We start from the raw sequence: 16802 nt of genomic DNA, 5'->3' as shown, positions 1-16802 counted from the left end.
TCAAGTGACTTTGTCATAATGTGGCCAATCCAGGAAGAACATCATATTCAGGATTCATCAAACTGAGATGACTAATTTACTGCTCTAGTTGGATTTCTCACCTTTCTGCTTTGAAATCCAGGATACAATCATTCATGCTCTGAATGTTGAAAGAAAGCTTTTGTGGACACCTACAGACTGGCCATGCTCTCAAAAGGCATTTTTCGTCAACCCGGGATGTAGTCATTCTTTGTGACTTGACATACAAATTGAATCTGTCAAAATCTGGAATGCCATCTCTACATTCACTTTTTTCACAGCCTCGGAGGTTTTGTAGGCTCCATTTCTGATGGTAGACATTGTAGGAAAGTAACAACTGAGATATTGCCCACATTTTTGTGGGATTTCTCCGTCTCTCCAGGAAGGAGATGGAATCACAGTCACACCTTGTGGCACAGTGGAAATGTACATTGGTCCAGATGGTACCTTTTAAAACTGTGCAGAAGCCCAGTGTGCTGTCTCCTTCACATCCCTTGCTTCATCTTTTCTGTCCCATCCCTTATCACACTGGCTTTTTAAATTCTTGCAGAAGTCATGACTCTTTATTCTTTGGATGAACCTTTCTCAGAGTCATACATTTCTGTAGACTTAAACATGAGTGATTCACTTGGTTGCAAGTAGTTCCTGGGCTGCACAATCCCTGCATATTAGCTAGAAAGGCTCTTGGTTCTCCTGCTTGGCACATAGCTGGACTGGACTGACCTCCACACTTCCTTCCTGCTCTGAGAGCCTGTGACAGCCGCCTTCTCCAAAAGTCCTCCAGACTGTCATTCTTCCTTTCCCACAGGCTACACTGTGAGGTTGCTCTTAAAGGTGAAGGGTAATTTATTTGCATTCCTTTCTTCATTCCCCTGATCATGATTTCTAAACATTGATTTTTGCACTTGCTCCTCACTTCTTAAATTCTCAATAGGAATTTGGGGGCCCATCAGGCAGTCTGTTTAGAGCTGCTATAACCCAGGCATATTCTAGGCTTTATCTTAACTATAAATGTCACTAGAATCATAGAAAAATCTAACAAAGGAAATAGAGTTTGGATAGAGGAACATGAAAGTGAAAAAATCGAATGATTAATTGGAAAATGCACCCCCTTAACTAATATATCTGCAAAGAAACTTATGCTTTTAACTTATCCATCATCAGTCCTCAAATTGAGCCACTAAGTTGATTCACTTGGGAACATAAGGAAGAAAAAAACCCAAAAGCCAAAACAAAAACTAAACCATATTATGATAGAGCCACAATCAGACCCCTACCCATGAGAATTGTCACATCAGCTGGCTGGCTGTAAACTAACCATGCAGTAGAATTGAATGTATAGTTATGCCATAGGAGGAAATCTACAGGAAATAAGCTAATAGACTCCATTTTAATCAGAAGCCTGATAACCAGAAAGCTCAACTTCTATACTGTTTCCATGGAAAGGCAGATAAATATGAAAGACATAAGTTATTTATTTTATAAATTACTTCCAGAATATTTTATAGGATTAACATGGTATAATTTAGCTTCAGTCATTCCAGGAATTTGTTTATAATTTTCTACAATAAGAATTGATATTTTAAATGGTTCAATTTAATGATTTTTAAAAGTACCTCTTCTGATAACCTCTTTCTTTGGTTATTGGTGTTGCATGGATGAGAAATGTGTAATTAATCAGAAAAGCACATTAACTGTAGCACTCCATTTCTTAATTGTCCTTGATACACATCATGAAAATGTGTACAGTTGGCTCTACTAGCAAATGTGGAAAGTGGTGAAGCTGCTTAAAGGCTGTATTTCCCTTGAGCAAGTCACTTTTATGTTCTCAATCTTATTCTCCTCGTCTTTATAATGCTCTGCATTTTGTTCACAAGACAGTTGTGGAATTAAAATGGGATAAGATATATGAAAGCTCATCATAAGCCCCACAGTGCTAAACATAGCAAGGTAGCGGCATATTATGTTGATTCATCTTCTTATTATCAGCCACAGGCTGAGCCTTGGCCATGTTCTTGCTCTGGGAACTCAGTAGTGGGAATCAGCTTGGGTTCCTGTTCTAGGAGTGCTGTCAACTAGCTGTGTGGACTTGGAGCCCCAGTTTTCTCCCTGGGTCTCAGGTTCCTCAGCAGAACAGGTATGGGACTAGTTGATGTCCAAGGCCTTTCTAGCACTAATATTCAATGCAGAGCCATATAATCTGGAGTACTTCTCTTAGAAACTTCTAAAAATACAAAACTTTCTCTCCCACTGCAAAATCTGACTGCAGTAGGACTGAATCAACTGTTGGTAAGGCTTTCCTCCAGCCCGGTAAGCTTCTGACTTCTTTGGGAACCCATATTGCCTCCAGTTTCTGGTGTCGGCTGCCACCTGCTGGTTAACTTCCACAAGAACAGCTAAAACCTAGGGAAATAAAGAGAGCTGCTCTGCCTCACGTGGTTATAGAGTGACTAGGTCACACTGAGTCACCGATAGGCATCTACCACTGATGGGGACTCAAGTACTTACACCAGGAATGAGATACATGTGTGCTGTGGGCTGTTGTGGAGGAAATAACTGCAGTCTATCAGTCTTAATATCTACCTCTGCTTTGAAAATTACAAAGCTGTTGACCAGCGTTCTAATCTGTTTTCTTCTGGGGTGTGTTTACTCTTCCAGCTCTCTGAGTCCTCCTCATCCTGTTCTTCTATCCATTCCATGGACACAAATTCCTCAGGGATGTCTTCCTTAATGAACCCCCTCTCCTCCCCTCCGTCCTGCAACAACAACCCCAAAATCCACAAGCGCTCTGTCTCGGTGACATCCATTACCTCGACTGTGCTGCCTCCTGTTTACAACCAACAGAACGAAGACACCTGCATCATCCGCATCAGTGTGGAAGACAACAACGGCAACATGTACAAGAGCATTATGGTGAGGAGCAAGCCCTGACCCAGGAGCGGGCTTCCATTTAGATTGTGTGTCTGTGTCTATCAGCCGCTCAGACTAACCACCCTAAATATGCACACACAATATTAGCATATATATATATGCATTCACACAGAAGGGATGTGTGTCAGTTCCAGGTCTCCCTGGGCATAGATGCTGAGTGATGTATGTATATAAAATATATATACATATGTGTGTACACACACAGTGTATATAGGATATAATTTTCACATCTTAAAGAAATGCTAAAACGTGTTTGTTTAGGTCAGTATTAGCCTTTTGAAAATTCTCAATTTGGGTGACTGTGTCAATGTGCTCCAAGGAGTATGCCACTGCTTCACACGTTTCTGGAAGCCTTCCTATGGAATTATATGTCTGGTTTTATCATTGAATTTCCACACATTCTTAGCAGTGTACTCCCCTGATGGCAAATTTTTGTCATTTAGTCATTTGGATCAAACCTAGTTAATAAAGTGGATGATCAAGCTAGAAATACAGTTTGGGTTAATGAGCAATGATGCTTATAAAATGAGACCAGCCTTTTTGAGCTTCTTGTAAAATCTGTATGTTTCTGAGGACAATTACAAAGATGTTTTTAATAATGGCCGTCTTTTGGGAATACACACAGAGCCTCTCATGGCAATAACCTCGGGTATGTAAGGTCTGGTATGTTTATCACAAGAATTTAAACTCCTTAGTTTATGGGAGATAATCGTGTGTTAGAAATCACGTTATCCTTTGTAGCAAAATCCCACGGCTAATTCCACATCTCTCCTCATCTTTATGACTCGCCTCTTTGAAGGCACACTGAGTGCTTACAAGCTCAGGTCTGAATGTGGCATAAGTGGTATGGAGGCTCCACATAAAAGCTTTGCTAAAGCATTTATTGAATCAACAAAATATCAAACATTGTTTACTAGTCATTAGATCAGGCTTGGGGGATAGGGAGATGAGTGAGACATTTCTACCTTTGAGGATGTTTTAATCAGAAAGGGAGCTCACAAAGCATTATTCCCAATGTACGAAATAACAGAGCCAAGATCAGGTTGTAAAGGGCCTTATGGCCCACACAGAGGAGTGTGTTAATCCTGCAGGCAATAGGGTCTTGTTGCAGGTTTTTAAGTAGTGATGGGATTTGCTCATTAAGAAAGTCATGGCATTGTGTTTGCTGGAGTGTGGGGGTAGATTGGAGGTGGGGAAGCAAGTTAGGAAGCTGGTATCATGTTCCATGTAGGAGAGGATAAGGGCTTGAATGACGGTCATGTGGCTGGAGATGGTGAGGATTTTTGAAAGCTTTTGATGAGGTAGAATTGTAGAATCCATTCATTTAGTTACCAACTTTTTGGTTACTGTTGTGGAGGACTAGAGGCTGTCTGGGCAGTTGGTGGGTCTGTGAGATATGAACTACCAGAGCAGGATATTTCAGGGACGTTGAAATCAGAGGTACCAGTATGACATCAGATGGCATTGTCTGATAGATGGTCAGAAACATGGGTGCAAAGCTGGTGCTGAGATCAAAATTGGGAGTTGTCAAGCCCCACAGCGGGGATGCGGTCTTGCGAGAGTGAGTGTAGGATGAGGAAGAATGCAAGTGGTAACGCGGGAGCGGCTAATAAAGGAGCACCCGAGAGGTAGAGGAAGCACAGGGAAGCCAAGGTCCTCCATGTGGTTACTGTCTTCTCAGCATGGTCTGTTCCCCTGGCACCTCTTACTTGCGCCAACCAGAGAGAACTTCCACTGTGTAACTCTGCGGTGTCTCTGAATTGTAGCATGGATTTGTACACCAGACAGTTATGTTTTGGGACTTGCCTGGTCAACGTGCACTCTGCTCAGTCTGGGGAGAGCTGTGAGTGGTTGAACTGCACGAACCCCTACTGCCCAGGAGGAGTCATAGGTTGTGCATGCTCTCTGAGTGTTGGGAGGGTAGTGAGCAGAAGATCCCCTGCCCCCTGCCCGGAGATTCCTCCTTCCCCAGCAAATGGGCTGCCTCTGTGAGAATCACCTCTCCTGCCAACCCGTTCCTGTGGCCCTTCATATTTCACCAGGTGGTGCCCCTCCCCTTTCATGAGAATCCTGCATGTGTCACAGGCTTGATCTGGAGAGATGACACAATGCTCTTGTGCTCTTGTTTTCATCGTTAGGCCTCTCAGGAGAAACTTGGCTCTACAGGAAGTCCCTTTGTGAAATGTATTATGCTGTGTGCTGTTGACCAGAGGATGGAAATAAATCAGTCCAGGTTCAGGGGAGACTAGCAGTTCTCAAACTTTTTGTTTTCGGGACCCCTTTGTACTCTGAAACAGCATTGAATATTCCGAAAAGCTTCAGACTATGTGGGTTGTATCTGTTGATATTTACCACATTAGATATTTAAACTGAGAAACTTTCAAAGTGTTGATTCATTCATTTAAAATAACAATAATGGACACCTTGCATGTTAATGTAAATTTTATTTTTTAATGAAAAATATCTATTTTTATCCAAAAATTATTGAGCGAGAAGAGTGGCATTGTTTTCCATTTCTGTAAGCCTGTTAAAATGTGAGACTGGCTTTGCTTTGTTTTGTTTTGTTTTGTTTTGTTTTGTTTTGACTGTGAGTGCAGTGTACTGAAGAATACAGTGACAGCTAGTAGACTTGTAGTTAGGAGCCACTGTACCGATTTGTGCTACGGTGCCAGCACTTCCGTCCACCATAGCTTCTGCAATACATGCAAATGTCCACACAAAGAAAAGACAAACAGCATCTTAGTATTGTCATGAAAATAATTTTGGTCTCATGGATCCCCTCACGGATTTCAGGGCCCCACGGGCCAGAGATTGCACTGAGAACTGGTGGCCTAGAGGACTTGCTTCGCAAGAGCAACTCATGTCCCTGGAATCCGAGGCCCTTCCATAGAAAGTAGGAGAGACAGCAATTAGCCCTTGTAAAATTACCTCCTCAGTGACCATGGAAAAATGTCTTCTACCACCGAGCCCATCACTCTTTCAAAATGATCTTTCTCTCCATTATGTCAATCACAGAGTCAGTCTCCCAAAATCCCTTACACAGGGAATGCAGTATTTCTGTCACAGGAAAGTCAACGAAGGTGACACCAAAGCGTCGTTCAGTACCGTGCGTTCAGTACAGCAGTCACTGGCCCCGGGTGGCGATGGAGCGTTTGAAATGGGAATACTCCAAATTGAGATGAGCCGTGAGGGTAAACTCTATGCCAGATTTTGAACACTTAGTACAAAAAAGTAAAATACCGTGTTAACAATTTTTGTACTAATTATATATGCTGATGTAGTATTTGGGGTGTTCAAGTTAAATATCACTTTTTAAAAACTTTTTTTTTTTTGAGACGGAGTCTCACACTGTGGCCCAGGCTGGAGTGCAGTGGTATGATCTTGGCTCACTGCAACCTCCGCCTCCCGGGTTCACGCCATTCTCCTGCCTCAGCCTCCCAAGTAGCTGGGGTTACAGGCACCCACCACCACACCTGGCTAACTTTTTTGTATTTTTAGTAGAGACAGGGTTTCATCATATTGGCCAGGATGATCTCAAGCTCCTGACCTCATGATCCACCCGCCTCGGCCTCTCAGAGTGCTAGGATTACAGGCATGAGTCACCACACCCATCCTAAAAACTTTTTAATTGTGGCTGCTAGAAACTTAAAATGAAATATGTGGCTCACGTTCGATACCTATGAGTGCTAGTTCCGTCTCTCCGCATAAGGATGCCCGCTTGAGCTGGGAATCCTCATTGTAATCATCAGTTCCATTCAGCATGGCTTTCATGGTACAAAGTAATAAACACCCAAGGGAAAGCCCTTGGTCATCTTGTCCTCATTTGGACATACCTGGGGAAGTTTAAGGTAAGGAGAATGCAGGTAGCCTGGCTGGGTCATATAACTTACCCACCTTAGCCTGACCTGCATCCCTTGAGGAGAGATCTTCTCCTTTAGCCTTCTGCTACTAGTTCAGTGTGACCCAGCTTTGGGAGCATTTTCTTCATACTATCAAAAAGCATGTGTTCCTCATTTAGAATTTTGTGTGCACCTACTTTTCCTTTGTAAATGAATATGCCAGATGTTTTGGTATCAGACACATGAACAAGATCTTTGCTGCTTACAAGGACCCCTTTGTAATGCACATTGTGTATTGAATCACAAACACCAGCTGCTGCCGCAGATCGGAGCCAGGCATCTCGGCACTGCCATCCTCAGGCACACAATGGCAGTTTCTTGGAGGAAATGAGGCTTCTGTATGTGTCCAGGATGGTCGTAGGGGGCTTTCTTTCTATAGTTCTCTTGCCCCCGGTGAGAACAGCTTTTTATTTTTTAAGTAAGAATAATCTGAGTTTTCATTCACTTCTTTCAAATTTAAAGAAATCACCCAAGATATGGTACATAAGTCTGCTTTCTTTTCATGTTGCTCTGTGCACCCTGCAAATAGTTGGGTGGCACGCAGAGAGGTGAAAGGGAGAACATCAGAACTGGGAATGAGGGAAACCTTTAACTTGTGCTTTTAAAACACCTACAAGTTCATGTTTATTGAAGCCTAATTTGCATATATTTACATATGCAGATCTTAAATGTTTGATTCTTTGAGTTTTAATAACTATATATATCTATGAAACTACTACCCCAAATCTTGATAAAGAACATTTCCATCTCACCTGCCAGATTCCCTGTGCCCTTTCCAATCAATCCCCTTTTAACCTAGAGGTTCATTTTCTAATGCCACAGATTCGTTTTTCCTTTTTTTGAAAGAATAGACGCCACTGGTGTGTAATCTTTTGTGTCTACTTTCTTTTGCCCAAGAAGATGTTTGTGAGATTCGTCTGCATTGTTGCATGTGCCAGTTCTTAGTTCCTTTCAGTTGCTCAGTAGGAGTCTATTATGAATGTACTACGATTTATTCTCTTTTCCTGTTGATGGAGATTCAGATTGATTCAGTTTTTAGCTATTGTGAATAAATCTGCTATGAATGTTTGTGTACAGGTCCTTTTGTGGACATATGTTTTTATTCTGCTTGGTAAATGCCTGGGAGTGGGACTGCTGAATCACAGGTTCACCTGTACTTTTTGAAATGGTCAGTGGGCAGAACTGTGACTGTTTGTATCCTGTGGGTTGTAACCAGTGCCATAGAAGCAGTTCAACATGGGAGGATAATGTTGGGCCAGGACTAATAATGCTTTACATTTTTCACAATTCCCTCATATATATTCTTTCACGGGAACTTCAACCACTGTGGAGGAGATTGGCAAGGAAAGTGTTCTCTCCATTTCAATAGCGGATGATGCTGCGACTCAAAGATTAGGTGACTCGCCCATCGTCTGTGGCTACTAAGGGTAGAATCAGGACTAGAAACCAGGGATCCTGGCTCTTGGTCCAGTTCCAATTCCACAAGTCCATTCTTTCTGGAAAGGCATCACAACACAAGATGGCAGGAATGAGAGGGTCAGGAGAACTCCCTCAGGAAATGTGAAGCTAAGTACTTTACAAACCTGTTCATTGTCTTTGCAGTTGACGAGCCAGGATAAAACCCCTGCAGTGATCCAGAGAGCCATGCTGAAGCACAATCTGGACTCAGACCCCGCCGAGGAGTACGAGCTGGTGCAGGTCATCTCTGAGGACAAAGGTGGGCATCTTCCTGAGACAGGCGTGTTCCTTCCCAGGGCAGGTGGCTAGCACATGTCCACAGCGCTCCACACTTAGAAGGCAGAAAATGGATACGTACTGTTTTATCGGGACCTCGTGGTGGTTTTTGATAGCGCAATGGTGAACAACCGTGCCATCACCTTACTTGTAGAATTAAGTATCTCAAAGCCCTCCCTGATTCCCCAGCTCTTGTTTTTCCTGCAATTTTGACTAGTATTTCTTCTGCCCAGTCTTTCTGAGCTCTTCAAACACTTTTCTAGGAAGAAGTGTCTCCCTGCGCCAGGAGGCAGAGGGTAGGGGAGTCTGTTGGGCATCGCAGGTGGCCACACACCTCCTTTACCCAAGAATGTGTTTCTAAGTTGTGTGTGAATCTGAAATTTAGCAGTTCCTATAATAATTTCTCATCGTTCCAGTTAATCATGTATGAGAGTTATTTTCTTTATTCATGATCAATTTAAAAATAACACAAACCTCTAACTTGAAGGTTATTTAACTCACATGTATTGAGGCAAAGAATTGGTAATCTATGAAAGGCTTCAATATGCCTGGGAACATGTTATTTAAAGAAATATCTTTTATGGAAGACTTTTTGGGCAAATAATCACCTTTGCATGTATCTGTCTGCTAATATGAATTTGGGGACTGCATTTGTTGAGAGAAGAAAACAAGGCTGGTAGATAACTCCTCTGTACTTTGTCACTTCACAGACAGTGACTGTCAGGATAGGTCTCTTCTCCAAGTACAGAAGGAGCAGCAAATATTGTTGACCAAAGCCAACCCTTTCTGCCACCAGACCCCAAACTGTCCATTGCAGCCACCTTAAGTAGTCCTCTGCTCACCAACAAGCAGCGTCCCCTATCAGTGAGAAGCATTCCCCAAGCTAGGCTCTAGGATCAACATGTCACCCCGGGATCTATCGCTGGTGTAGAGGAGAGTGGCTGAAATTAGAACACTACCTTCTCCTAGAGATTAAAAGCTACAGCCTCTGGGAAATTCTTTTTCAGTTTCCTCTTGGAACTTTTCTCATTCATTCAGCTGAGGCTTAGGCTGTGGGGCAACACTTTCTCAGTTATAACCTTTTAATGTAGTTATAGTTATAATTCTAAGCCTAAAAGACGGTCTCAAGTTGTACCATTTTGCTTACAACGCAGCACTAAGGTGAGGCTGGTGGGTCTAAAGGTCCGGGAGTCCTGAGGGGTAGCCAGGACCCAGTGTTGCCCCTCAGCTGTGTGATCCTAAATGCAAGCTGCTGGACCCTCTGGGCCTTGGTCCTTAATTAGAGACAATAGCCTGCTGGTTCTTCATATGTCACAAGGCGATTCTGAAGATAACAAGAAATCATGTACCTGAACTTGGGGAGATGCTAAATGATATATAACTGTGAGGACTATTATTACTGACCCACGAGTATGTGGGCAGCAGCATGGGACACTCTGAGGGGGTTGTTCACCACTGAGCCTTTGTGCACAGAATGTACAAGAGTCACTTGGAACCTGCTCATATCAGTCTTGCTGTTGGATCTCAGTGTTTGAAGTTGAATTAAGACTCACTTTGTCCAGTTTTACAACCATATGCCTCTGTGATTGCCTCCCCCACCCCACTACCACAGAGCTAGACTTGTACATTTTACCTTTTTAAATTCCATTTGTTTTTTTCAAATGCTCATTACACTTGAGTGCTAAATACTGTATACTTTCTTGTGGCGATTCCTCAAGGATCTAGAACCAGAGATGCCATTTGACCCAGCAATCCCATTACTGGGTATATACCCAAAGGATTATAAATCATTCTACTATAAAGACACATGCATATGTATGTTTATTGCAGCACTATTCACAATAGCAAAACCTGGAACCAACCCAAATGCCCATCAATGATAGACTGGATAAAGAAAATGTGGCACATATACACCATGGAATACTATGCAGCCATAAAAAGGATGAGTTCATGTTCTTTGCAGGGACATGGATGAAGCTGGAAACCGTCATTCTCAGGAAACTAACACGGGAACAGAAAACCAAGCACTGCATGTTCTCACTCATAAGTGGGAGTTGAACAATGAGAACACATGGACACGGGGAGGGGAACATCACATGCCAGGGCCTGTCACAGGGTGGAGGACTAGAGTAGGGATAGCATTAGGAGAAATAACTAACGTAGATGACGGGTTGATGGGTGCAGCAAACCACCATGGCACGTGTATACTATGTAACAAACCTGCACATTCTGCACGTGTACCCCAGACCTTAAAGTATAGTAAAAATAAAATAAAAAGTAAAAATAAAAGTGAGGCCGGGCATGGTGGCTCACACCTGTAATCCCAGCACTTTGAGAGACCAAGGCAGGTAGATCATGTGAGGTCAGGAGTTCGAGACCAGCCTGGCCAACATGGTGAAACTCGTCTCTACTAAAAATACAAAAAAAAATTCAAAGAAAAAAAAAAGTAGCCAGGCGTGGTTGCGGTCGTCTGTAATCCCAGCTACTCAGCAGGCTGAGACAGGAGAATCGCTTGAACCCGGGAGGCAGAGGTTGCAGTGAGCTGACATTGTGCCACTGCACTGCAGCCTGGGCAGCAAGAGCGAAACTCCATCTCAAAAAATAAAATAATAATAAATAACTTAAATAAACAAATAAAATAAAATAACATAAAACTGAGTCAAAATAACTTTGCTTTGATGATTTCATATTACACTTGGAATAATCCTTGTTCGAAAATTACAGATGTCTAGTTGGGAATCATTGAAGTTGAAAATAGTTTAAATATTAAAAGATACATAGGAAGGGGAACATCACACACTGGGGCCTGTCAGGGGGTGGGGGAAAAGGGGAGGGAGAGCGTTAGGACAAATGCCTAATGCATGCAGGGCTTAAAACCTAGATGACAGGTTGATAGGTGCAGCACATGTATACCTATGTAACAAACCTGCACGTTCTGCACATGTATCCCAGAACTTAAAGTAAAATACAGTAAAACAAAGATATGCATGTTCAGCACATGTATCCCGAAACTTAAAGTAAAATTAAAAAAAGAAAAAAAGATACACACTTTCCTACATGGGGAATAAAATACTCGTTTGACGGGATTACTTCCAAAAAATTTTAATATTTCAAGTAGAATTCTGGAGTGCTGTAGATTTTCTGTTTTTTCCATGTCATTGGATTCTCTTAGTCTTTGAGAAAATCTGCATACTGGGGTGGGAAATGGACTGCAGGAGAAAGGAAACCTGAGTTCAAATCCCAGTTCTGCCATTCAGTAGCTGCCATCTTGGGAATTTTCTTGAACTTTTCTTGGTCTCTGTTTCCTACTGTACTTTTTTTCTAGCTTTAACATTTTCTATGGGAACATGTAGTTCATGGAGTGAATTTCTAAAATCTCATTTGTACTAATTTTTAGAATTGGGATTGAGAAGCTGGGGTCAGTTTTCGGGGCGGTGGTGGTCACTGTCTGGTTCAGGTCACGTTCCAGACACAAAGGGCCATAGTCCCATTCTTGTGTCTGGGCGAGGTTTACAGCTGCCATTGTCAGTGCTGAGCGGAGCTCCACAAGCTGACCACCTTATCTTTCCTTATCTTTTTCAGAACTTGTGATTCCAGACTCAGCCAATGTCTTTTATGCCATGAACAGCCAAGTGAACTTTGACTTCATTTTGCGCAAAAAGAACTGCATGGAAGAGCAAGTGAAACTGCGTAGCCGGACCAGCTTGACATTGCCCAGGACAGCTAAACGGGGCTGCTGGAGTAACAGACACAGCAAAATCACCCTCTGAAAGGAGGGACCAATGGCCCCTTGTTTGCCAAAGGCAGACAGGCCGGGGCTGAGAACAGGCTGTGGTGATTGCAATTACCATCCGGTGTTCCAGGATCATTGGTGAAGTCAGCAGATATTTATTGAGTTCCTGTGGCGTGCAGAGCACTATGATAGGCATTGTAGGGAAATTGGAAATGAATTTGACATGAAAAGGATGAATGATTCACTGATTCTCTTTGACTTATTTGAGACTAAAATGCAGAATTACCCACATTTAAAAAATATATATATGCACACATATTTGGTATGCATGTGTATATATATGAAAATATGTAAGAGGAACTTTAGGGGATAGTATGGACTATGGAAAAACAAATTTGCACAATGGCCTGGGAAGCTGAGGTCACTTTTTACAGGGAAATAGAAGAAACTGAGAACCTAGTCTCGTATCTTCCGAGTGAATGGAATCAGTCCTGGGAATAGAGAGTGTCCTTTGTGCCAGTATTACAAGAAGCCCAAACTTTATTTTTATAAAGGGAGAAGATGACTTTCTCAATCAAGTGCCATCAGATAAAAACAACTGCAGAGGCTGGAACTGCCACAGGCTGCATGAAAGGCCACTTTGAAAAGGGTTTGGATGAGCTGGTGGCCTTCAACCTCTGCCTGCATCTGCCGCTTTCTGCTACCCCAGGGAGGCCAGGAGGAGCTTCGGAGGACCATTGCCCCACTGGTCTAGCCATCACGACACCTCTGGAGGTGTCAAGCTCCTGAAACAAGCTCATTTCAGTTTCTGGCAACCCCGTGTATTTCTGTTTTCCCCTAAAGAACATATCATAATCATTGCACAAATAACCATGTTCTTTGGTAGTGAAGCCAGAAAAGAAAGCGCGAAAAGAATGGTGACTCATTTGGACTCTTACCTGTCTTGGAATGTCACTACTTCATTGCCTTCTCTGATTGCCTTTTGCATGTAAAACTATGTGTCTGGAGTCTTTTGCCATCTGGATCCTAGTACCTCTTTATTATGTGCAATTTGTTCCTCAGGTGTGGAAATTTCTACTGCAACTGACTACATTTGGTTAGTTTGAGCTTGTGAAAGATTTCTGAACAGTGATTGCCCCGTTAGTAGCCCCGCAGAAGATGTTTCCTGCTGATAGCAGCATCCTATTTTACTTATTAACTTTTATAGCATTACTGTGCCTAGTCATGGAGAAAGAGATGGGGCTGCATTGATTATCTGACTCATTCGTCTAAGAGGTACATTCTTCCAGATGGAATCAATAACTTTGGTTTTCAGGTTCCCATGCTTGCTATCACAGTATCACTGTTAAGTGACATTTTTGTCTCTCATAACACCATCACACTCCTCCTTCCAAGTCTGAGCTGTGCTGGGGTTTGAACTAAAAGCCATATGTGGAATATTGACATGTGTAAGAAGCACTTTCAGAATGTTGTCCTTTTTAAGAAATGATTCTCAAAATACCAGTTTTTATTCCAAAAATAAAGAGAACAAACCCAGAATATGAAGTGCAGATTGTAACATGGAGCTATTTTTTTCCTAATCCAGTAATACAGCTCCTAACAGTTGTGCGGGGTTTGTGTTACGTAAACAGCCATGTGAATTCTGCAAGAAACACCAGGGAAAGTTTAGAGATTTGTGGCAATGGACCGAAGAACAGGCCAGGAAGTCCTCCGATTTCCTTTGGTCTTTCCAGGAGATTGGACTACACATTGTAAAGACTGGGTTTCAGCTAGTCAAAAAGCACTTTCTTCTGTTTTCAATGCCTGATCAATTTGTGCTTCTGTGCTTGTCAGAGAGATGGCCAGGGTGGCAGCCCTCATGCAGGTTGAAGTACATGCAACCCCAGCCTGATATTCTTGGTGTGAAGGTCGAAAAGAAAATAGAAAACCATTGGCCTGGGTGAGGGTGTGGCCACCAAGACATAAGTGTTGTGCCCCTGTGCTCACCCTGTGTATTTATACTGTATATGTAGAGTCTAGATTTATATACTGCAATGTAAAATATATATATATATATATATATTTACCTTTTTTAAAGACAATGGAAATCCCAAGTAGCTAAAACTTAGCCTCATTTATTTAATGCCACTTTAAATTGTCTTAAATTTGTTTCCTGGTGGACAGCCGGGTAATGCTTTTAGCTGCTCGCATGCTTGTCTTTCTGCATCTCCATCATCTGTTTACCTTTTGGTTAAACTAATAAACTAGTTTGGGACTTGGCTGGCATGTGCTGCCAGACCCAAAGGGATTGTATCTGGATTATTAACCAGGTGGGTTTTGGGTTCCAGGTGTGTCAATAAACTTTTGGAAAGCCCACTGGATCGGTTGGAGGAGCACAGGGAAAGCCAGTGGCCGAGTCAGGTGGGATCCTTCCCACTGGCAAGTGTCACGAGCCTTTGGGGGGAAGAATGACTTCCTTAGGAAACTGCAGTCAGAGATGATGCCTTTGCTGGATTGCTGTCGCCCAGGCTCTGTCGCCCAGGCTGCGGTGCAGTGGTGCGATCTCGGCTCCCTGCAATCTCTGCTGCCCAAGTTCAAGCAATTCTCCTGCCTCAGTCTCCTGAGTGGCTGGTATTACAGGTGCACACCACCACACCCAGCTAGTTTTTGTATTTTTAGTAGAGGTGGGGTTTCACTATGTTGGTCATGCTGGTCTTGAGCTCCTGACTTCAGATGATCCACCCATCTCGGTCTCCCCAAGTGCTGGAATTACACTGCACCCAGCATGGGGACACTTAATAAAATCCAACTTAGAGTGAGGGTCCAAGTTAGCATTTTGTCGCTTTTCTGAGAGCCTTTCCCCGCTTTTTGTGATGGATACCACCTGCATAGTTCTTGAAACCACCTATGGTGCCCTGGAACCCAGGGGGACCTCTATGGAGGGAGGAAAGGCATTCCTAAAAGAATTACACTTGAAATCGTTTTAAACTGATCCATGCAGTTTCCCCAAAGGCATTAGGTCTGAGGCCAGATTCACCGCAGATGCACAGTATTGTCATTTATCATACTGTTAAAAAGTTCCCAGAATTATTTTCCAGTGGATTCCTAAATGGATCCAAATTATCAAATGTTCTGTGCCCTTGTGGAATTTTTAGAGGAAGCCAAGTAGATATTTTAATAATAGGAAATTGATAATATGGGGTGGGGCAGAAAAAAGGGAAAATTTGGTCTTTGGTCCTTGTTTTTTCAAGATCATTCTAAAAGCCTGTTTCCCTTGTTTTGCCTTTTTCTAGAAACTGGGCCTGGGTACATTTTGCCTGAAGGAATACTGTCTTAAACTTGTCTTCTTTGGAGCATTTGTAAATTCTCCTTGCAGCACAGGATCATTAGGAGGCATACAATATTGCCTTATGTGTCCTATTTCAGTGGGACTAAGAAGGTTCCTGACTCAAACCTCTTTTTCCGCAGATGCCTACATTTCCACTAGGAGAAGTTATTTCCATTGCATTTTTCATTGCTTTTCCCCCTAGACTCTCTCTTAAAATTAAATGCCTTCAGAAGGGATGTGTTAGGCTAGGCTAGGCTGGACCGAAGTACCAAACCAAGAAATCTCAACAGCTTAAGACCGAGGTTTATTTTTTCTTTCATGGGACTGTGTAATGCAAGTCAGGAAATTCCTTAGTAGCTTTTCTCTAACAGCAGCTCACGGATCCAGGCAGCTTCCATCTTGCAACTTTGCCATCTCGGTGTTTCCCTTCTAGTCACAGTGATGATAAAGAGAGTAAAGAGAACTCACAACTGTTCCCAACTGGCTTAGACCAAAGCAACACCTGTCACTTCTGTTCACAGCCCATCGACCAGTCCCCGGCCCCGATGTGAATGCAGGGGAGGTGGGAAATGCAGGAGAAACCCGGAGGAGTTGATGCACACGACCGCCTCTGCCACAGAGGGGTAATGCCTTCTTCCTAGGGTGCAGGGGTTTGTTCACCACTGGCAGTCATCAGAAAGTGTTTGGGAGAGATGGCAGTGAGGACTTGAGGCTGCACAGAAACGAGGAAGAGTTGAAGAAAGATGCTGAAAGGAGAAAATACTAGAAATAACAATTTAATTTTGTCTAGAATTAGCGTTCTTATTTTTTAATTTAATTTTATTTTTTGAGACAGGGTCTCACTCTGTTGCGCAGGCTGCAGTAGCGCAATCTCAGCTCACTGCAGCCTCCGCTTCCTGGGCTCAAACGATTCTCCAACCTCAGTCTCATGAGTAGCTGGGACTATAAACGCAAGCCACCAACGCCCTGCTTTTTTTTTTTTTTTTTTTTTTTTTTGTATTTTTTGTAGAGGTAGGGTCTCGCCATGAAGCCCAGGCTGGTCTCGAACTCCTGAGCTCAAAGCGATCTGCTTGCCTTAGCCTCCCAAAGTGCTGGGATTACAGGCATGAGCCACTGCACCCAGCTGATCTAATTTATTTCTAATTTTTAACATACAGCCACTCACCAACAATTCATTTTC

At 42.8% G+C, this 16802-nt stretch overlaps 1 protein-coding gene across 4 annotated transcripts in view; it reads left to right on the top strand.

Annotated features, from left to right (window-relative positions):
• Positions 1-14602, top strand: part of RGL1 (ral guanine nucleotide dissociation stimulator like 1) — a 289030-nt gene extending 274428 nt beyond the window's left edge. For 3 of the 4 annotated variants that reach the window (XM_031657730.1, XM_003893404.4, XM_031657731.1), the window contains 3 exons: positions 2677-2931; positions 8451-8565; positions 12165-14602. In XM_031657730.1, the coding sequence (XP_031513590.1) occupies positions 2677-2931; positions 8451-8565; positions 12165-12352 (558 nt within the window). In that variant the 3' untranslated portion in view covers positions 12353-14602. Of the gene's footprint in view, positions 1-2674; positions 2932-8450; positions 8566-12164 lie in introns of those variants that run through there. The other variant, XM_031657737.1, reaches the window with a different exon arrangement.
• The last annotated feature ends 2200 nt before the right edge of the window (positions 14603-16802 follow it).

Source organism: Papio anubis, chromosome 1 (assembly GCF_008728515.1).
Source record: "Papio anubis isolate 15944 chromosome 1, Panubis1.0, whole genome shotgun sequence".
Lineage (NCBI taxonomy): Eukaryota > Metazoa > Chordata > Mammalia > Primates > Cercopithecidae > Papio > Papio anubis.
This window is presented reverse-complemented; position numbering and strand designations above follow the sequence as displayed.